The sequence below is a fragment of the Scatophagus argus genome, chromosome 21, assembly GCF_020382885.2.
Source record: "Scatophagus argus isolate fScaArg1 chromosome 21, fScaArg1.pri, whole genome shotgun sequence".
NCBI lineage: Eukaryota > Metazoa > Chordata > Actinopteri > Scatophagidae > Scatophagus > Scatophagus argus.
In genome coordinates this window covers 9,614,536-9,634,727 of record NC_058513.1, presented here as the reverse complement: position 1 = coordinate 9,634,727, position 20,192 = coordinate 9,614,536, and the positions used below count along the sequence as shown (strand labels likewise).

Sequence of the window (20,192 nt, the reverse complement as noted above, 5' to 3'; positions counted from 1 at the left end):
ATCCATAAATCTGTTTTGTATGTCTTATTGAAATCAGCTCAGCACTATAACAATGCAAGCTATTGTAATGAACATTGTCTGCAGGTTTTCAGTTTCAAGCAGAGCTGCGGGTCAGATGGGGATTACTTGTTGAGTGACATTTTGTGGTCAAAGCCATCTGCTTCGATGGATGGTGTGTTACCAGGGAAACAGATTCCTGTTATTCTCTGTTGATTATTACCTTTTTTGTTTTCACTCTTGATCATTCAGGATTGCCTCATTGTATTGCTATTGTCAGTCTTTTTAATGCAATATTATGAGGGAGCATAAAGTCGTACTACAAAGAAGAAAAACCTTGAGTGTTTTTTTTTAGTTGGTTTAAAAGGAGTATCCCACACTTACAGTTGCACTTCTCCTGCTGGATTCATGATTGACATATATAAAAAAAAAACAAAGAACCTCAAATCAATGCAGCAGAATCACAGACACTGTATGTCTTTCACTTTCTTATTCTACAAATTCTCCTCCATTTTCAAAACTTGGTGCCTACATTACCCAAAATGCCACCCTGTCTCCTCAGGGAATTTATTGGATTTCATGACGCTCCCTCTGGAGCCACAGCAGGCCTTATACAGCTTGTTTCTCAGTAGTAGTAGTAGTAGTACTTCCCAGCACTTCTGAAGAGATTTTATTGTTGTAAATCAGTGGAGTTCCCCTTGACTGATCAGAAGGGAAAAAGTTAGTGTATCTGTTCTATGGAATTTTGTTGCAAAATGGCACAGCACACCTACAACTAATTAATAATATGAAAGTCAGCATGAAAAATGTCAGTTATCTTCATCAGTACTTGAAAAATGTGTACAACAACTCAACTCGACTACACATTTGAAGTGCCCATACAGGTGTACAGAGGTAATTGTAATGTCTTGTTTGACACTGCAGATAATCTCTTTGTGGCAGCTTCAACTATGTCACTTTCACACAGACTTCACTGATCTTCTTTTTCTGTTTTTCGCTGAACACCTTCCCACCTGGCTGGACTCTCCAGTGCAGCTTGACCCACTCAAAGTTTTTTAGGATCTATGGACACAAGACAGAAATAGCATTGACAAACCATGCCTTGATTATTATGTCACTACCACAGTGCCCCGTCTAAACTGGTATCAGTATCACTGGTATCAGTGTTTGAAAACAAGCAGTAGCACCAAAATTTTAGAGGAGACAAAAACTTACCTTGCTCAAAATGGCTTCGCTCAAAGTGGAGTCACTGACGTCAAAGAATGAACTGGACTTAATTTCCATCCTCACAATCAGCCTCGTGACTTTTACTGTGGTCAGACAAAACATAATATGTTACATCAAGTATACATTCAGTTTCTTTTGTCAAATAAATCATGTTTATGGTGACATTTGCTATACAGTACATGCTGCTCACCACTATAGCAGTAGAAGGGATATGGGTTAGCACAACCTCTGTCGTACCATCTCTTGATAGAGGGGTTGTACAATGCACATGCTCCATCATTATTTGGCTGAGAGCTCTCCCAGTATCTGAAAGAGCTGTCACTCTGGTCCGACCATTTCCAGTCATCTCTGAACAAACCAATCCAGAAAGAGGATGACGATGGCCCGCTCGCATTAAGTATCTGCTGTAAGGCTTGATTTTCAGTCTGGCTCCTCACACTGACCAAGTCTCTGTTATACAGTTGACAGTACTCTTGGGCTTGCCTCCAAGGTTTGTTTTCAGAAACCGTATACATGGAGCCATCCTCTGTGAATATTGCAAAATGTACTGTCAGATTAAAATGTTTGGAGGGTGTTTGTGTTTTCAAGCTGCTGCATGCACTTAAAGGTGCACTTCAGAGTTTCTCCAGCGATTTAAATCACACTTTAATAATGATGGGTGATGTAGAAGGCTCACATTTCAAAAAGGTTGATCTAAATCGAAGAGCACTTAGTCTCTAGTATGGATCAAGCTCCAAAACTGATGCAGTTCCTACAGTTCCCATAATGCAACTTGATATCATCTTTCATCAGAACTTTTCCTGCCAGGTATATTAAATGTCTCCAGCCCAATCTGAGATAACTCTGAAGATACCTTAAAGTAAAACTCCACCTAAATGAATCAAACACATATCCCTGCATGCATAGAAAAGAACACTTTGACATTCTGGAAAATATATAATATAAGGCTACAGCTAGCACTGTTTTGGACTGTCCTGTAAGGTTCCACAGAAACGCTCAGGGATGCAACTGTGCGCTGCTCTTTGACAAAGAGAAGCAATCAACCAGATAAACATTTGCCAAAACAACTACTTAGTCTAAATTCTTACACTACTTTCTCTCATAAAACCAACCAGTACAGTTTGAAAAGACTTTTGATGAAGGATAAATCTCATCTTTGCATCTTCTTACTTTTAAGAGTACACAAAGTGTAAGCTCCTGCTTCCAGGTGTGATAAGTGAAACCAATACAGATGTGACTTAAACCTGTATTCTTTCTAATGACCAGCAGGGGGCGACTCAATTAGTTTTTGAAAAGAAGTCAGATTGTGTGTAAATTTATGAGGAAATGAGCCTACTTCTCACTTGATTTATCACTTCAGTAAGCTGTTGCATAATGAGTTTATGGTCTCAATCACTATAGCTTCAAATCTTCACATCATGATGTGCATTTTGTAAATTATGGGTCTTCCACCTCCACCACCTTATAGAGCAGCGCAAGGCAACTTTTCTGAGCTTTTCTTTGGAACTATCTGGGGTGAATTTTTCCAATCTTTCTGCAAAGCTGGTGCACCCTTGTCAAGATGGTGAATTAGGCTATCATCCTATCTGAAATACTGATCAAATAAAGGTCATCTTGCTTACCGTCCTGACAGACAAAAGGAAGGTTTGTTCCACATAATGCACTGAGCCATTTCCCATCACTCTTCATGCCTCCACAGTTGTGAGTAGAATCAGGTAAAGTGGCCCAGTTAGTATATTCAGCTATTCCGTGACTGGTCTGAGTTGCCCCCACAGACCACAACCAAGATGCTGCCCCATTCTTTTTCAGACCAATCCAGATATTTGCTGTCACACCACTGGCTGCTGTCATGTTAACCAGCCTCGTCATGTCATCGTGGCTGTCAATGGTAGCGAGGTCAGTGTAGCTCTTTCTGCAGTAACTCTGGGCCTTCTCCCATGTCTCAGCCTTGTTGATCAGGTGATACTCTCGCTGAATGTGTAAACACAAAGTGAAACAGCCTGCAGAGGGACACCCATCAAAACACCAATTACAGCAGGCCTTGCAATTGCAACAAAATGTATTTTAATTTTGCACGATCATTTCATTTAATGCAAAGACACTTACCTGAAGCTAGCAGCAAAAACACCAGATGGATCATATTTTTTTTCCTTGTATATAAAGGGATAAATGCCATACAAGTTGTTAGAGGAATCAAACAAAGATTTTCTTATGCAGCAATACTGGAACAAAGCTCATGTATAATGCTTGTTAGCTTATTTTGTTAAAATATATAATACCTTTAATTCAGCTGAACACAGGTGAGTGTGAATGAATTTTTATTTTTGGGGGGAATAAAAATATTTCCCTCTATTTCTGGGGAGCTTGGGTGTCCCTAATAATATATGCATCATAAAATTTCTTTTTGGCATCAGATTTGCGTCCTCCTTGAAAAAGGAAGCAGGAAGCACACATTTGAATGTGTTATATAGACTTCGTCATCCGTTGACATCTATGCAAACACACATGCACATGTTACTCTGTTGACTCTGTCTTTTTGGCTTGACCTTTTGGGGTCCACTATTCCTGACTCCCTTAAAGCTCACTGTGTCTAATGTGGCTTCTTTGAAGGACTTTAAAGGACACCCCCCCAGACAAAAGGCCACACGATCATCAGCCTCTCATTCCAGTGAACACAGACATGTCTGCTGGTGTGTCACCATTGTCATAGAGGGTTAATAGTAAAATGAGCACAGAACTTTAAATATCTGCTTTGATTGTTCATGTCAATTTGTCAAGTGACGTTGGCTCAGCTGTCTATGTGCATTTTAGTTTACTTAGGCCTAGGGTGGATATTTTGAAGTTGTTTTGATAATGTTATCTACTAGGCCACAATCAGTCACTGAATGAATTGGAAATTTACTATCAGTTTACTTCTTTTTGCCTTTGTCTTTTACTGTTAAAATCCTTGACTATTATACATGCCTAGAGTGATTCAATTTCTGTCTTGTTACAGAGCAACATCTGCATAGCTACATCTGTATCAGTTAGTCAATTAACAGAAAATGAAAGCTGTTTTTTTTTAAAAAAAAAAAAAAAAAAAAGAAAGAAAGAAAGAAAAAAAAGACTAATTCTGTTTGGTGCCTCTCAAATGTGATTTGTTGATTTGTGTTTTGCTGCTTTTCTCTGGTTCATATGATCTGGAACAAAATATGTTTGGGTCTTTGACTGTTATTGGGCAAAACCAGATGTGAATAGGCTCCGAATATACTGAAGAATTAATTAAATATTATAGAAAAGTGTTTGCAGGTTAATAAAAAATAGAAAAAAATTATAGACATTACTGCTCATGACCTTAGAGTGCTAAGCATAAGGCTTGTTTATTGTATGCCAGAGTAATTTTATATTAATATAGAATCTATATTAATTCTATATCAATAACTATTTTGTTAATCATTCTAAATATTCAAATTATTCTTCTTACCTTATGCACAGATGTTTTCTTGTCAGAGTTAAAGTAGACTTGTGCAAGTTGTTAGTCTGTGTTTCTCTCATTCATATTGTGTTTCTGTCATTCCCAAAGAGCTTTATGGAAATTCTGTTTGCATATGTCATTCCCACAAGGGCATGTTTGCATTTCACAAACATATCTGTAAGACTCCTCAAAAGGCATGTGGTTACAGCAGTGTGATATAAATCCCTGTAAATATGTTTAACCGGTTTGCTTTACCTTCTATGTCTATAGTTATATAGATTGTTGCATTCTTGCTCTTTTTTCACTGACCTGGTAAGGACTGACTTTGTGGTATTCCACAGGGAAACAGTTCCTGGACTTTACCAGCTGACTGGTCTTTATCTGTGATTAAATTGCCAAAACCAATTCAGTTTGAAGAAAGATGTCTAAAAGCTAATGTTCATGACTTTCTTATTGTCTTTGGTCTATCTTTTCCTCCACTGAATCATTTATCAAGTTTCAGCTTTGTAACCGTGACCAAGGTGATGTTCAGAGCCTTTCATATCCTGGGCCGTATGAAGGATCCCTTCTTTGTGTCCTGACAGAAATTGTCTTGTTTTTGCCTTGTTATTCTGTCTCTTCTGTCTCTATTTATCTCCTGCCACCTGTCTCTTTGTCTCCTGTTTTAGCTGTGATGTCAGCAACAAACACTTTGCTCATTATCCTGCCTGCCAGACTTCAGCTTATGCCCCCAAAAGCCGCTAATAATCCACCTATGGTCCCTGTCTAAATCAGCCCCACCCCCCCCACACACACACTGTAGTCCAAATCACTTCTCTGTCACCCCACAGGACCCCTTATATATAGCTCTGTCTCCCCCTTGGTTGTTACTCCTCCTGTTTTCATCATCAGTGACCATCCTTCTCTTTTGCTGTACAGGTATGTTGCTTTGACTTGTACTCTAACATGTTCTTTTCCTGAACCGATGTGGATTTTTATGTACAACGCAGTTTCTTTCTTTCTAAGACATTGCAGTTAATCACAAAGCCATCAAAGCAGTTTGGGATTTTCTTTCCTTTTCTTTTATTGTGTTGGCAGTCTTTTTGTTTTTATCTGGCACAATCACATGCACATGATTGTGTTGAATACATGGGGTTTGCAACCATCATGTTCTGATTCACTCTCTGAGAGAAAAACAACTACAAAAAACTGTCCACTTTTTGCCCAGTACGAATTGACAGAGTTTAAACTGTCACAAATGCTACCGAACAGCATATGAGGAGCCGGAGCTTGTCTACAGGAGCTGGTAGAGACCAAAACAGAGCTAAAAGGAGACTAAATGTTGCTCTGTATGTTGTTGTCTGCTGGATGTGTAAATGGTTTCTAACAAGTTAGCCATATCAATTTTACAGGTTATAAAATTTCAGTGTGTGACAGCTTGTTTGTGTTGCCCGCAAGGGGGCAAATGAAAAAAAAAAAAAACAAACAAAAAAATGCTTACTGCCTTTATAACAAATAAATTATAGCAAATATACAAATGATTAAATTAAATATGCTTTACATTAAAAAAAAAGACAATGATTGACGTATGAATGAATTCTGTTTTATTAACACTGATATCCTCATTAATTAAAAAAAAAAGTCCTATTATTTTCATTGTCCAATGTTACACACACAATGTATTTACTAGGCCTACAGAAAATAAAAAAGAAAAATAAAACTGATCCAAACATAACACCATGACAGGAGTCTGACCCACCAGTGGTGGACTGGGTACTGATGAAGGTGTATTATAGCTCTGAGTAAGATCCCCCATGACAAGTTATTCTGGGTGTCCTTGGCCTCTTTGTCTGCCAGTGACTCAGTCAGTCAGTTCAGCCAGAAACATTCAGCAGTGATTTAATGTGATGAATTCCTCTCCAAATCCCTCATCTGCCTTTTGTTCATGTGCCCGTGTTTATTCAGATTCACAAGCTCAGGCTCTGAGATTTTGGATTAAATCTAATGGGAGACTTGGTGGACCTCACAGCTTGATCAATCGACAGGATAGTCCGGATGCTGAGAGGGCTTCTATTTATTTTGTCTACCTGGAAATTCTTCTGTTTGTTCAGTTTAACTGCAGCTCATCAAACAGTTTTGACTATGTAAGATTATAGCACTGTATCTCCTGTAAGAAATCACACTTAAACACGCATGTAAACTGTTACAGTTATGGGTAGGAATGCTGAAAGATTTATTGGACTCCACACACATTTAGATAGCCCTTGAGTTCAGTGAGAGTATGAGCAGACAAAATGATAACAGAGGACTTGGTTGGTACCAAGCCAAGCAGCCAGCCTACCAGCTCAATCTGTCCATACCACATTCTCTCTTGTAAATCAAATTAAAGAAGAAGAATTGGCCAGCTGATACCTCGCTCTTATCCTGGGTAACAGGACACTGCCCTGGCCAACAGTCCCTCTGGCCTCTTCTATTCCTAGATCATTAACTTCAAATGGCCTTTCCCTTAATCTTATTCTTTGAACAATAGCACTGACCTGCAGTAAATGTGACATGTATCTCCTGTGGCCCTCTTAAAGTCATGAAATTTGTTCACTATTTCATTTCTTTTTGAGATCAGTGGTTTACAGTGGTGATTTTTATATGTCTGCTTTTCTCTGCAGTGTAACCATGTCTGATTTTGAAGATGGGTGAGTCAAACAGGTCTTACCAGTTAGCTTATTTTACATTTATAAACTTTTCTACATTCATAACACATGAGCTTTTGTTTTATGGAATGCCTGATTTATATTCTTAATTCTTGTTTTTTATTCAGAGGTCATCAGGATGGTAAGGACATTTATGCCTTTAATTAAGCAGCAATTTCATCATTTCTCTCAGCACAGTTGCGTTGTCACTCTCTTTCTTTCTCCAGAAGAAGATGAGGAGCAGGGAGAGGGAGGTGAGACTGTGGTGCTGAGCTGTGCTGTCTTTATTGACCTCTCCTTAGCAATAACACATTCAAATACAATCTATAACAGCGAACTGTCAGTGAAAGAATCCCCACAGGATAACCTTCAAAAAGTAAATATTGATTTACATAATGTGATCCATCTGGTGTGTTTATTTAACCATATTTTTGCAAGTCCATCATCAGTAGCATGGTAAAACAAAGTTATGGTTATGAACAGAGGGCATGAACTGTGTCTGTGTGTTTTCTGATGTATTAAAACTTCTTTCAAATTTGCTTTATGAGTTACACTTGCATTATTCATATTCTGTGTGTTTTCAAATCTGCCTGTTGTTGAATAAAAAAATGAAATCAATCACTTTACTTTACCGCTGCTCTGGCTGTTATGTTGAAGAAGAACGTCCCAAATACAAGTAAGCCTACATGGGAATTCTCAGTATCAAATAATATTTGATGCCTAAGATTTTACCCTTAAATGCATCTCAAACAAATAAAAATATGAAATGTACATGTTGATATGCCTTCATGTTATTTTGCAGGCCACTGGTCACTCAGCTCGCTGCCCCTAAAATTCCGGAGGGGGAGAGGGTTGACTTTGATGTATGTTCCTTCAAGATTGTTATTAATGGAACAATTAAACTTTTGCAGCACCAGCATCAGTAATTTTGTCATCATCCGTGTATCCGCTGGTCCTTGTTAGGATATCCATAGGAAAAGAATGGAGAAAGATCTACTGGAGCTGCAGACTCTGATTGATGTGCACTTTGAGCAGAGGAAGAAAGAGGAAGAGGAGCTGATTGGACTCAAAGAAAGGATTGTAATGTCCTTCCTGTGCTGTTTTCCCATTTATTTGTCTATAGGGAATACAAACTGATTATTCAGAATATTAGTGATTTAAAATCTGTGTGTAAAAGTCCAACTGGTATGGTTTTCCTGTTTTAGGAAAGCCGCCGGGCAGAGAGAGCAGAGCAGCAGCGTGTGAGAGCTGAGAAAGAGCGGGACAGACAAACACGTATTGCGGTGATTAATGATTAACAATGTATTACATATATGTTGTTTAATCCATGCATGCATGTCAATAATCTGCTCAGATCACAGACTTGTGACGCTACATGCAGTAAAAGAGTAACTTAAGTAACGGAAACTGCAGTAATCATCTGAAGATGACTTCCTCAGGAGGAGAGGCAGAGGAAAGAGGATGAAGAGGCCAAGAAGAGGGCAGATGATGAGGCCAAGAAGAAGAAAGTGCTCTCCAACATGGGGGCACACTTTGGAGGCTTCCTGGCCAAGGTCAGAATAATATATCCACAAAGTATAATATGTGGTGATCATATAATTCTTTGTGCCCTCTGAAAGTTTGTGTGAGTTGTGTTTGTTTCCTGCAGGTAGAACAGAGACGAGGTAAAAGGCAAACTGCGAGGGAAATCAAGAAGAAGACTCTGGCAGAGAGACGCAAGCCACTGGCTATTGACAACCTGAGAGAGGATGGTCTGAGGTCAGTTTGAGGTCTATTAAAGTGATATCTTTTCATTTTTCGTTGGCAGTGCATTTTGGTTTGTTTTAAATAAATGTTCATTACATTGGCTGTACCTGGGTAAGTCAGGCACATGCCATTTAAAGCTGATGCAGAGTAGCTAGTGGCTTATTGTCATCGTTTTAAAAGGTGTACACTTCTGTTATCTCGGGTTGTGTTTTAGAGAGAGAGCCAAGGAGATGTGGGAATGTATCTACCAGCTGGAGTCAGAGAAGTTTGACTTGACTGAGAAGATGAAAAGGCAGAAGTATGAGGTGAGCCTTAACTGAGAATATACAAGAAGATATTTTAAAAAAAAAGGCTAATTTATGACGCCAGAATCTGTGGGATTTTTCTTTTTCAGATCAATGTCCTCCTGAACAGAATCCAACATGCTCAGAAATTGTGAGTGTATCTGCTCATCTCAAACTACCATTACACAACTCTCATGTCCCATGAGAGAAAAAGCAGCGCATCATACAAAAGCCAACAGTCTCAATGGAATCGATAAACTCACCGCTCTGAAACACTTGTCACAATAGGATGCACATGTCTGAGACATGATCACAGAGCGACAAGAAGTGCAAACTACTTCCCTTTTTACGCCCAATCAGTAACGTGCTTATCATTTCCGCCTGAACTGCAGTTATTTATAATGCTCTATTTTTTTTGTTGTGCCAATGCAGCAAAAAGGGCCATGGTAAGGGGAAGGTTGGAGGACGGTGGAAGTGAACGCACACGGCAAGAAAAAAAGGAAAAAGAAGACAGGTCACCACTTTGTGGACAAGATTGCAGCAGTTTTGCAGTATTCATCATTTAAGCTATGATAAGATATTTTCATGTGGCATTTATTGGCATACATCCACTTTCAATTTCATCTGTTATTATTAAATACGTATATACATAAAATGGACATTTTCTATCAGTGTCATTCAAATTGGAAAAATGATCTGATTACTTTTTGTGAAAATTCAAATAAGAAGGGAATCACCATCTGAGGCCACTCACAGCTGGTAAACTTCCTCATGAAGGAAAAATAAATTCTCTGTGTTGTGAAGCAGTACCAGTCTGTTGCATATGGTGTGGGTAAAGCTACTGACAGTGAGAGCAGAGTAAACTACTGCACCAAAATAAACTACCTTTACTTCTTCAGCGGAACAAAAACAGCATGGACGCCATCACTCTTCCCCTCATGCCATGGCTCAAATTCAGCATCGAGAGCGATGCTCGCCACTTTCTTTGCAAGGTCTGCTTCTTGCTCTTTGTTCAGATCCAAAATGTACCTGAGATACACAGTGACACATAAATTTCAGTGCAGTTACAGTTATTATTTACTGTTTGTCAGTGAACATAAAAATTTGGTTTGTAGCAAGCATGAAAAAATCAAATGCACAAAAGCAAATACTCTGCACTGCAATTACACTATACTCTTGGTGACTGTACTGTCACCATGGTAACAAGGCATGTTACTATAAAAACCCTCACTTGGCCAACTCCACGATGAGCACAGCGTCTGGTGCTGCAATCTGTCTCATCATCGGGCCCAACTGGTGCACACAACTTTACAGCATTGACAGAGAGAGAAACAAAAACAGAGAAATGAAACATGGTCAGCAGTCATATCAGAAGTCTAGTGTTGAGATGACTGGATAGTGAAAGGACCCCCCTATTTTAAGGTTAAATATATAGATACAGATTAATTAGAGATTTAGATTAATTAATTAAGAGTAATTAGAGGAAATAAAAAGCTCTCACCTGGCAGAGAAGTAGATGGCACTGAATAAGTGGGAGTATTTCTTTTTTTCGAGCAGTTTGTTAAGTGAATCCATAGGCAGGAAGGTCACGCAGATTCCATTCAGATGCATCAAATCTGAAGAGTATTTTATAACATTCAGTGTGTTTCCTGTCTGCTAAATACCAAAACAGAGAAGTGATACACCACACCATGAACAGCTTCAAGACCCAGCTCTCGTTTCTGCTTTAGTGTATTTAAACATGTACATACATAAAACACACTGAAACAACCAATCAAGTGATCGTCTGAAGCCACAGGCCTATTAGCGTTGTTAGCCATTTACCATTGATGGTGACAGATTTGCGGTCAGTCTGTGGAGATGGTTTCTCTGTTTTTGCGTCTGGCTGAGAAGTAGTGGGGCAGCCCCGTCTACTGGACAGGGACTGGAACAATGCCTGTACATTTGCAAAGGAAATATCCTGGGCTGTCTGTAAGGACAGAAAGGGAAGACAAAAAACAGACACTAATTTATTCTTCATCATATGTGTAACTTGCAGCTACTACTTACTGCTACTAATGACAACATGCTTGTATGTTTTACCTTGATGTGTTGCCCATTCTGTGTCTTCAGCAGGCTCTTGTCATCAGTTTCAATGCCAAAGGCGAGGTAAGGACTGGAAATGATGTCTCCCCAGTAGCCCCTGACAGCCACTTTATCCCCTGTCTATCCAGAAACACACAAAGATAAGTTCCTTCATATCATCTTATTGCTACATTGTGTAGAAAAAAAAAACCAAAAAACACTTACCTGACTAAACACTCTGGAAGACAGCAAAGTTGGATTGGTTATTTGGTAGGCACCTTCCCTCATTTCAAACGCCAAACCCTGCTCCCTCCATCGTACATATTGTTGTTTGTTGATGGAACCACACTGCAGATAGTAAGTGAGTATAGAAATTGTGACCATGCTCCAACATACAGTATGAGCCTCCAGATTTCTGTCCATCTAAAAAATTGGGCGAACAAGGGAAAGCACAAAATATATTCAAATACCCCTTTCTCATGCAGTTTCATTTTAAGGTCCCAGTCGAAACATCCCCTCTTGGAGTCATAGCGTGTTCCAAGGTGCTGTCTGACTCGATAATCCCAAGCTTTGGACATTAAGATAGATGATGAAGACTGAGGTTGGATCCATGACTTGAATATCCTGACCAGCTCGTCTCGCTCCTTGAACTGTAGAAATAGAAATGTTTGAAATTAGTCAACTTCCAATGATTCATGGAGCAACATGGGTTTAACTGATCAGGCTTCAATAGCTGATTTCAGGAAACGAACAACAATACAATCTTAAAGAAAGACAGGCGATAGGCTTGTTTCACAAGATGATTGTACCTTGAGAAGAGTTGTGTTCAGACAGGCATGTGTGGGTGTCTCCAGTGTGTCAGTAACAGACAGAGAGAGCTGAGATGCTGCATGTCTCAGTGTCTCATCTGTCTGACTGCGGATCTCACTGTTCCCGAACACCTCCAGGAAAACCTCTGCCTTCTCTGAAAATGAAAACCATGGCAAAATAATTCAAATGTTTAGCTTCATTAATATATTTTTTTTTTTACTGAACATTTATAATGTTGATAATTTCACAAAATCCCATGTACCATTATTTCCAATGCTTTCTTGGGGCATCAGTGCCAGGTAGAGGAGCAACAGCTGTCTAGCCACCACCTCCATGCTGTTTTCTATCACCCACACCTGCAGCAGAGCAGCAGAGAGAAGTGCAGAAATGCATACCGATCTGTTCTCAGGAATTACATGACAGTTTAGGGGACACTCACATGCAGGTTTTCTATGTGCTGCAAACCAGCAATTGTCTTCAAAATATGTCGTGGATCACTACTGCCAACCAGCAAAACGTGGCTCTCCCCTTCATGCCTCACAGGACCTAGGCACAGAGAGAGACAGCATACACTAGTTTCAACACCCACACTTACAGGGCTGGGTATTGAGCCTCAGTACCAACCTAACCAACATCAGTAGGAACTGAAAGGTGTCTGTAGCAAATATGAGTATCAAAAGTTGCCAGTAAATGCCTTGTCACATCTGTAGTTATGTCTTCTAATCAAATATTTAAAGCATGGTCCTTTTCTTGGACAAAATGCTTACAGGTCCAAAAGATAGGTTAAAAAATAAATTAAGGTATTGTGTCAGTGTTTGTATCTAAAACATTTCAAATGATATCCATCCATTTAAATAAGATGCAGATAATAATAAAAACACTTTACTTTTTAATGCAATAACCCCATAGCAGATGCCAACAGGATATTATTAGGGACCGATAGTGTTATTGTTTTCAGCAAGAAGTTACAGTTAAGGTCATAGTTACTTTATACAGATTATTAATTAATGAGAAATGATACTATTGTTGTCAAATGAAAAGCACAATAAGTTTAAAATGGAAATACCAAAGTACAGCAGCCTACATAAGTAAAGGTACTGAGTTATTTTCTAGCACTGCATGTAGTGCAGGACCACGAGTCCTCGTGCGCGTGAGGCTCTCACCCATACTCAGCAGGTCGCGCGCAGGACTGAAGCCCCACCAAGTGACGCAGCCCACACCCTCAAACACCCGTCCAGCACTCATCCTGTGGCCGAAACAAAGTCACAGCCGTCCACTGGCCTGTAAGTGATTGACAAAATACGTCAGACATCAGGGCTGATGCTTTTTTTAAACAATGTCAGTGTCAGTTAGTGCTGGTAGTGTTCATGTGCGATAGCATTGCTTAGCACGAACGTTAAGTAACCACAGCTAACGGTAAATTGGTCAAAAGAATATCGTGTGTTAGCTTATCAATGAAACTGTTAACCAGAGGCACAAAACCGTCTCTGACATAAACGTGTTGATAAAACCTACCAAAAAGTGCGACCAGATACTATACATTGAGACAAAAACGACGAGAAAAACTCACCTCACCGAATGTATTATGACAAATGAATGAATAAAGTTTGCAGCTAACCGTCTGAACGGAAAGTTTGGGTTCTGCTGCTAGGCAACCGTTTCAAGTGGGGAAGATGGGCGCCATCTACCGGTGACTGGATTTATTAGTAGAGCACACTTCAAATTTGAAGACCTTCAAAAACCGCGGTTGGGTAATTGTATTATACATATATGATTCTCTTTGATTTCCACAGCTCCTACAGTTTTCTTCAGTCGTTTCTCACAGTTAAACAGCACACCTAACTAATACCATCCGACAGAACCCACAATGTACAAGTGAGAAGACATTGATGTGAAACGGTCCATAGCGGTTTTATTTGCATTCGAAATGATCCAGAGCGTAACAACTAGCATTATTCAGGACTCTGTTGCACCACAGTGCTACACAATAAGCAGAAAAGTGTACACACTATGAGATGCACACAGAGTAATTTTGGAAACTTTCCTTTATGCATACAAATTTTACTAGGCCCATGCATGGGCATACACACAAAGAAATGCACATCTACATATAAGTGTGTACAAGTATAAACAAAGTCATACTGGTTTACAGTGTAAGGTAAGTGAGGGAGCCATGGTTTTATTGACAACCAAATATCAAAATTTGTCTGTACATCACACACTCCTCCCTCACAGAAACACACACAAACACATTAAAGTTTCTTTAAAGAGACAAATGGATTATACAACATGCAGGTTGAGAAAACATCAGGATTAACAACAAGTGATGTATCAACAGTAACTGAAACTCCAACAAGGTGACACACTAACGAGGTTTTGCTTTAAGTGCTGCGTCAACTTCTTCTTCTGGCAGCAGGGTGTGCCACTGGGCTACTGGACGTCTGGGATTGGCGAGCATGTCCGACCAATGGCGCAGGCCAACTCCTGTAGCTCCATAACCCATGAAGGTCTTTCCAATGGGGTCATTGCTCCCAAGTTTATCATAATCAAACACAGTGATGACGACCTGCACTTTCTGAAAGAACAAAAAGATATGTGATATCACTCCCCACAACGCTTGTCTGCTACATTTCAAGTTGATAACTGATATGAAGACACAGCCTACCTGTATCTGTTCAAAGGGGACATCAAAGCTGAAACTTTCATTAAAGTAAGGATTGAGTGTGTTTTTCTTGACTGTTGTCTTTTTCTTCTTTATCCGTTTCCCATTTTGCTGCAGAACAATCTTCACATAGGGATCTTTTAGAAGAGGGAAAATGAGTGGTATAGTTGTGTTTAGTGGGGTTACTTAACTTTATTGAAGGCATAGTCCATTAACATGAGTAATTAAGCCAACGTCTGTCAGAATGATAATCAATGGCAAAAGCATTACCTGACAAGCCACCGACATCCATTTTCTTCAGGTTCTTTGCCTCCATGATGTTCACTGTCAGTTTTCCAGCAGTGGGTACGTACCGTAAAGAAATGCAAATATCACCCAGTTTTTCTTGCTGAAAGGACAATATTAGGGATTACCATTATGCCCAATCTAATAAATATAAATAAATCCAAAACAAAAAATATAAATATTAAATATTTTATACTATATACGGTGCAAATATTTAGATTATTTGTCATCCAAATTTACATTAACTGACACAAGGTATAATGAAAACAATATATCATACCTCCTCCTTCTCGCCACTCTCCAAGTCCCTCCATTGTTGCATGGGCTGGCCCAAATCAACACTGTTCATGGGAATCTTTATCTCACCAATCATATCATGTTTGGAGAAACGGTCAAAGTCAAAAACTTGCAGCACCAAAGTCTTTCCACCCAACTCTGCATATGGGATCTAGAAAGAGAAGTTATTACAATTTTGGTTAAGGTAGACAGAAGACAACTTAGTTTTACAACAAAACTTACAAAATCAGACGATAATAATGAACATTTAGTGACAGGAGACATTTAAAACCTTTAAAATCATACTGCATTGTTTGGGGAGGGATACCTTGACAGACGCCATTCAGGGAATGAAAGAATAAAGACGAGGGGAAGTTGACAGTTGAGACATAGGCCATACTTCTGCCTCATGAGGATAAAAAGTGATATGTCACCAATAACCTGGAACACCAACACAAGCTGCGACAGAGACATAAAAACTAAAGAAGAACAAACAAAACACAGACAACATCAAGTTGACAAACACACAATGTCAGACATGAGGTACCTTGAAAATGAAGGTCTCGTTGAAAACAGGACATAAATTCTTGCGCTGTACTTTGGTCTCATACTTCTTCTTTTTGTCTGGCAACAAAAAGACTTTGACATAGGGGTCTGAGGTTCCCCCCATGTCCATAGCAGCCAGGTCCTGAGCCTGAAGGATACCCACTATAAGCTTCAGATAAAAGAGAGCAAATGTCAGAATGACCAGTGAAAGGGAAAAGTCTAAGTGGTCATGAAAAGAGTGTATACATTTCTTTCTGGTTTTTATTTGATGAGTCATTTTATTCTAATCATTAATAGGAATGTCTTTGATGAAATTGATTTTGTTTTCACACAGGACTTACCTGAGAATCTGTGAAGTTGTAGTCCAACGTGAACTCCAGCTTACCCAACTTTTCCTGCTCTTTCTCCTCTTCCTCACCTTCCTTCTTCACCTCCCCCTCCTGCAAGATAAAAACATCAGAGCAATGGATATTCATCATGATGATCTAGACCAGGTAAGATCACACAATAATGGGTTCCTGGAAACCACATACCTTCTCTCCAGCCTCTCCTTCACCTTCCTTTTCCTTTCTGCGGCGGCCTGTCTTCCTCTCCCTAACTTTCTTTGGCTTTTTCTTTTTCCCAAAGCATTTTTTGAAAACACAGAAGATGAAGCATCCCACCAAAATGAGGACCACCACAACAATGGCTCCTACAGCCCACATTGGAACTGCAAAACAAAGAGGTGAATTTGCTAGTAGTATTCACTCTGCGCACAAAGGGAGTATGTTTATTTGTGGAAGAAAGGAGTGGGTCACATTCACAGTAGTGGTATGATGTTGAAAAATTCTGATGCTCAAAACTCCCAACAACACAAACAAAAAGCCTATATTAATTTGGTTTATAAATGGAGATCTTAACCTTTAAATACTACCCTCTCTTTCAAAGGCTTTGCAAAAGCTTGTTGGTCTTACAAATGAGGATTTTCAAGAGGATTTAAATCTTTCACATCTTGAGATTACATCAAGGAAAAATCCACTTTCATGGGTCAGTTTACTCTTATAATCTAAATCAGCTCCAATAACACTGTTGAACATAAACTGCTTTTTCAAAGCTTGGAAATGGAACCAAGGGAGTAATGTCACTGAAGTAAAATATGATACTTTTTAAACAAAATGTTGTGCTTTTTAGAACAGAAGATTGTAGGGTTCTTTTCAGCATTTCTACCATAATACATTTTTTTAAGCACTCGTTTATCTGTCGACAGTTTGCTGAGCATGCATGTTTGTTGTCAGCAACACCATTCACCACAATCTGATAATAACACACTCCCAGCTGGGAGTGGCCTTGCAGCGCAGTTCCCAGTAGTGCAGTTCATAATTAAGTGCCCTACACAAAGCACCTAAGCAGTAGTTGTTAACTGAAGGGAAAACAATTCTCATGCTCTAATAGTAGGTATAATGACACAGAAAACAAGCTCATATCCTATTTCAGGCATTCCTTAAACTACCATGTGTCAATTAATACATAATGTTTTGAATAATATGATATTATGTCAGTCAATTGTTTGTTAGTGTAGAGTTTCATACCTACAAGGTCTTAAACCCTCAAGAAAGACTTCATATTAATTAAAAAACTGGTCAGTGCAAATATGTAATAATATGTATATGTTATAATGTCTATTCTGTACATTTTTGTCCTTCTAAATTCTACAAGTGACTTACTTGGCAGATGACCAAGTTCATTCATGAACTTCTCCTTCATGTGGTTGTAGTCATGACCGGGGTGATGTTCTGAATGAGAATGCTCATGGTGTTCTGTATGGGAGTGCTCATGATGAACTGGCTCTGTTGTTTCCTCTGGCTCTGGTTCGGATGGCTCCGCAGCCCTCCGGGCCCGGATCCTTTCACTGGACAGCCTCATGTCAGCTGTCAAACATCAGAATCAGCAGTTATTCATGTGATATCTGTTTGTTATGTTCTCTGTCATCCTGAACCCTAAAGTGAGAGATAAATTGACTTTGTATGTACAGTGTGTAATCCCTCTGTCCATGCATTGCAGTACAGTTCAAGAGCATAGGACATCTCTGAGCCAGATGCTCAACATGGCTGACCCTAATCCCTCTGTTACTCTCATTCCGTCATCTCCCCGCCCCATAACCCACGCTTTCACTCCGTTTGTCCCACCGCCCGTTTTTCACTCGTCATTGTCTCTGTGAGTAACTGGATTAAACTCTGGTGCTACAATAATAATCCAAAATCCCAGCTCCTCAAAACTTAAAAAAGAATTGGAGTCTCCACCCTCAATTTTCTACTTTTTTGTTTTCTGGAATGACGACTTTTTTGTTATTTCTATAATATATACAAGAAATACATAGAAGAATAAGAAAAAATTTTGGAATTATAGAATTTCTTAAATGCAGTTGTCACAATCTAATTGCAGCCGCTTTTTAATAGAGGATGCTAATGAAATTTAAACATTAGACATCATGGGAAATGGTAATGAGAATTTTGAGAACTAAATGATTAATTGATCAATCATTATTCATAATAATGAAAATAATCTGCACATGAATGACTAATGAAAGTAATCAATAGTGTCAGCTCTAGATTTGGTTCAGATTCAGGCAACTATAGGCAAATCATTCATGTTGTTATTATATAAGAGCCAGTCAAGAGATTTTAGTGGGTATTTTCAAGTACAAAATTAATGCTATCATTAAAATAATTAAATTCATTTAAAAAGTCTAGCAGTTTTTTCACATTCTTTTTTTTTTGCAACATAGTGCTCTTGCACTTAATCATAACAGAAATGTTTGAAATCTGATGTATATTTATCTTACCTGTTGATATTTTCCTTGAAGTCCCTCTACACCTAAAAAGCTTTTTGAGCAACTTGTAGTTCCAAGTGTATTTCTTGCTGCTTCCCCTTTGGCCTGTTGGAGCACTCATAAACCCATTGTTACTTTTGTATGCCGCTGAATATGACTGGTAGTCTCCCTGAAACCCTTTCCATCAATGCAAAAGCACTGGCAAAGCACTCGAGCAGTGTTTCGATTTAATCCCCCCCCCTTCCCCTCCTCCCGATATTATAATGAAAACACATCTGTTGCTTCTGTGTTTGACTGAAGGTGCCTAAAGAGCAAGTCATCGTTTCTTGTATTACCACTCCCCTGTTAGAAATTTAAAATATCTTAAACAACTTAAGGCTTCACCCTTGAGTAACAAAAGTGACCATTCATTAGACTGATGAGACATGGCAGTAGTGGTTGTGTTAATCCATTAGACTGAAGAGATTGTAGTGCAAACGGCCCTTCACTAATCCCTTCAGCATAGCTGTCCTCGCCGTCAATCTACCAACAACTTTCACTGAGAGTGGATGCTTTATCCTCCCCATCCTTTGGCTTTCCATTTTACTGTACAAAACACATACCGTATTTAGAGCACTGTGAACCGTAATCCTCAGGCATGCTGCCACGTGTTTGCACTGCTACATCTGGAGATCTCTGTGGCTCCAATCCAACATGCAACAGCCTCCTCTAATACTTAACAGCAGATGCAAACAAAACAGGAAAAAAATAGTATTGTGAGGTTCATAGCATTTTTTGCAGGGCTGGTATACTTGATTGCATTATTTTCCTGTGCAGTTTGTACATGACATACTGGGACTGGTTTTCCCCATTTAAGGTAGTCCACTAGCTTTAAATCATACACAGCTATACAAGAGACCACTTTAATTGTATTCCAGTGATGTTTTGTTCGTAGTGTTGCATGCTCTGTTTTAGTTGCATGTTTTTCTGCTACTCAAATAAGTAATGTGTTCCAAATCAGTCAAGAATCAAGCAAATGTTTTTTTTTTTTCTCCACAACTGTTCAATACTTATTTCATATCTTGTAGTGTGTTGGGTGTGTTGCAGCACTTTATCACTGGATTGCAGCTGAAGCTCTGTACAACAGGACATACGCTAGGCACTCTGTTGACATTTGCCTGCAACTGAATCTTATCTTTGCTGAAACATGTAATTTACTGAGAATCAGCATAGGACTTTTTAACCACAAAGTGTCTGGTAGCTTAAACATTAAGCTTCCATCCAATACTGAGTAAGCAAAGTCCCACTGGTATCTTTATAGTGTTCTATAGGTGCAGATAGGAAAAGACCGATAAGATGACTATGCATCTGAATGGCAGGACAATTT

The 20,192-nt window shown here is 39.1% G+C and overlaps 4 protein-coding genes and 1 long non-coding RNA gene across 11 annotated transcripts; 2 read left to right on the top strand and 3 right to left on the bottom strand.

Annotated features, from left to right (window-relative positions):
* Nucleotides 1-454: 454 nt before the first annotated feature.
* Nucleotides 455-3,369, bottom strand: LOC124052880 (C-type mannose receptor 2-like). The gene is made up of 4 exons (XM_046377649.1): nt 2,847-3,369; nt 1,415-1,750; nt 1,213-1,307; nt 455-1,059 (listed from the first exon to the last, which is right to left on the bottom strand). The coding sequence occupies exons 1-4, from the start codon at nt 3,091-3,093 to the stop codon at nt 946-948; spliced, it is 792 nt and encodes a 263-aa protein (XP_046233605.1). The 5' UTR covers nt 3,094-3,369; the 3' UTR covers nt 455-945.
* Nucleotides 3,370-6,873: 3,504 nt separating this feature from the next.
* On the bottom strand, nt 6,874-13,930 carry LOC124052876 (dynein axonemal assembly factor 3-like). Of its 6 annotated transcripts, none has more exons than XM_046377642.1 (13): nt 13,819-13,929; nt 13,412-13,529; nt 12,688-12,794; nt 12,511-12,604; nt 12,248-12,402; nt 11,909-12,088; nt 11,664-11,786; nt 11,457-11,579; nt 11,199-11,343; nt 10,876-10,990; nt 10,606-10,680; nt 10,260-10,403; nt 6,874-8,369 (listed from the first exon to the last, which is right to left on the bottom strand). In XM_046377642.1, the coding sequence occupies exons 2-12, from the start codon at nt 13,491-13,493 to the stop codon at nt 10,262-10,264; spliced, it is 1,341 nt and encodes a 446-aa protein (XP_046233598.1). In that variant the 5' UTR covers nt 13,494-13,529; nt 13,819-13,929; the 3' UTR covers nt 6,874-8,369; nt 10,260-10,261. The 6 variants fall into 6 exon arrangements, with proteins under 6 accessions (XP_046233598.1, XP_046233596.1, XP_046233597.1 ...); XM_046377640.1 differs by lacking the exon at nt 6,874-8,369 and adding an exon at nt 8,388-8,592; XM_046377641.1 differs by lacking the exon at nt 6,874-8,369 and adding an exon at nt 8,602-8,986.
* Nucleotides 7,833-9,942, top strand: LOC124052879 (troponin T, slow skeletal muscle-like). 2 transcript variants are annotated; one of them, XM_046377647.1, is made up of 9 exons: nt 7,833-8,020; nt 8,147-8,207; nt 8,308-8,424; nt 8,550-8,627; nt 8,784-8,897; nt 8,993-9,102; nt 9,305-9,395; nt 9,485-9,525; nt 9,807-9,942. In XM_046377647.1, the coding sequence occupies exons 1-9, from the start codon at nt 7,833-7,835 to the stop codon at nt 9,850-9,852; spliced, it is 846 nt and encodes a 281-aa protein (XP_046233603.1). In that variant the 3' UTR covers nt 9,853-9,942. The 2 variants fall into 2 exon arrangements, with proteins under 2 accessions (XP_046233603.1, XP_046233604.1); XM_046377648.1 differs by lacking the exon at nt 7,833-8,020 and having other exon boundaries at nt 8,108-8,207.
* Nucleotides 13,401-16,679, top strand: LOC124052884. Its single transcript, XR_006842068.1, has 3 exons — nt 13,401-13,531; nt 16,465-16,511; nt 16,645-16,679. It is a non-coding gene; the product is annotated as an uncharacterized LOC124052884 (long non-coding RNA).
* syt5b (synaptotagmin Vb) lies at nt 14,003-20,109 on the bottom strand. The gene is made up of 9 exons (XM_046377637.1): nt 18,839-20,109; nt 17,721-17,924; nt 16,551-16,726; nt 16,359-16,457; nt 16,019-16,186; nt 15,476-15,643; nt 15,181-15,298; nt 14,914-15,047; nt 14,003-14,823 (listed from the first exon to the last, which is right to left on the bottom strand). Exons 1-9 carry the CDS (start codon nt 18,945-18,947, stop codon nt 14,614-14,616), a joined length of 1,386 nt encoding a protein of 461 aa, XP_046233593.1. The 5' UTR covers nt 18,948-20,109; the 3' UTR covers nt 14,003-14,613.
* Nucleotides 20,110-20,192: the final 83 nt, after the last annotated feature.

Excerpts from the sequence above, each read along its gene's own strand:
- LOC124052880 (XM_046377649.1), bottom strand. The coding sequence starts at position 3,093 with ATGACGAGGCTGGTTAACATGACAGCAGCCAGTGGTGTGACAGCAAAT. Across the intron at positions 1,751-2,846 it reads TCCTTTTGTCTGTCAGGACG|AGGATGGCTCCATGTATACG; the intron begins GTAAGCAAGATG and ends CAATATTCACAG. Across the intron at positions 1,060-1,212 it reads GCGAAGCCATTTTGAGCAAG|ATCCTAAAAAACTTTGAGTG; the intron begins GTAAGTTTTTGT and ends TTGTGTCCATAG.
- LOC124052879 (XM_046377647.1), top strand. The coding sequence starts at position 7,833 with ATGAACTGTGTCTGTGTGTTTTCTGATGTATTAAAACTTCTTTCAAAT. Across the intron at positions 8,628-8,783 it reads ACAGACAAACACGTATTGCG|GAGGAGAGGCAGAGGAAAGA; the intron begins GTGATTAATGAT and ends TGACTTCCTCAG. Across the intron at positions 9,103-9,304 it reads CTGAGAGAGGATGGTCTGAG|AGAGAGAGCCAAGGAGATGT; the intron begins GTCAGTTTGAGG and ends GTTGTGTTTTAG.
- LOC124052876 (XM_046377642.1), bottom strand. The coding sequence starts at position 13,493 with ATGAGTGCTGGACGGGTGTTTGAGGGTGTGGGCTGCGTCACTTGGTGG. Across the intron at positions 12,795-13,411 it reads GCGCGACCTGCTGAGTATGG|GTCCTGTGAGGCATGAAGGG; the intron begins GTGAGAGCCTCA and ends CTCTGTGCCTAG. Across the intron at positions 12,403-12,510 it reads AGAAAGCATTGGAAATAATG|AGAAGGCAGAGGTTTTCCTG; the intron begins GTACATGGGATT and ends TTTCATTTTCAG.
- syt5b (XM_046377637.1), bottom strand. The coding sequence starts at position 18,947 with ATGAGTGCTCCAACAGGCCAAAGGGGAAGCAGCAAGAAATACACTTGG. Across the intron at positions 15,644-16,018 it reads ACGAGACCTTCATTTTCAAG|ATCCCATATGCAGAGTTGGG; the intron begins GTACCTCATGTC and ends TTCTCTTTCTAG. Across the intron at positions 15,299-15,475 it reads AGAGTGGCGAGAAGGAGGAG|CAAGAAAAACTGGGTGATAT; the intron begins GTATGATATATT and ends TTGTCCTTTCAG.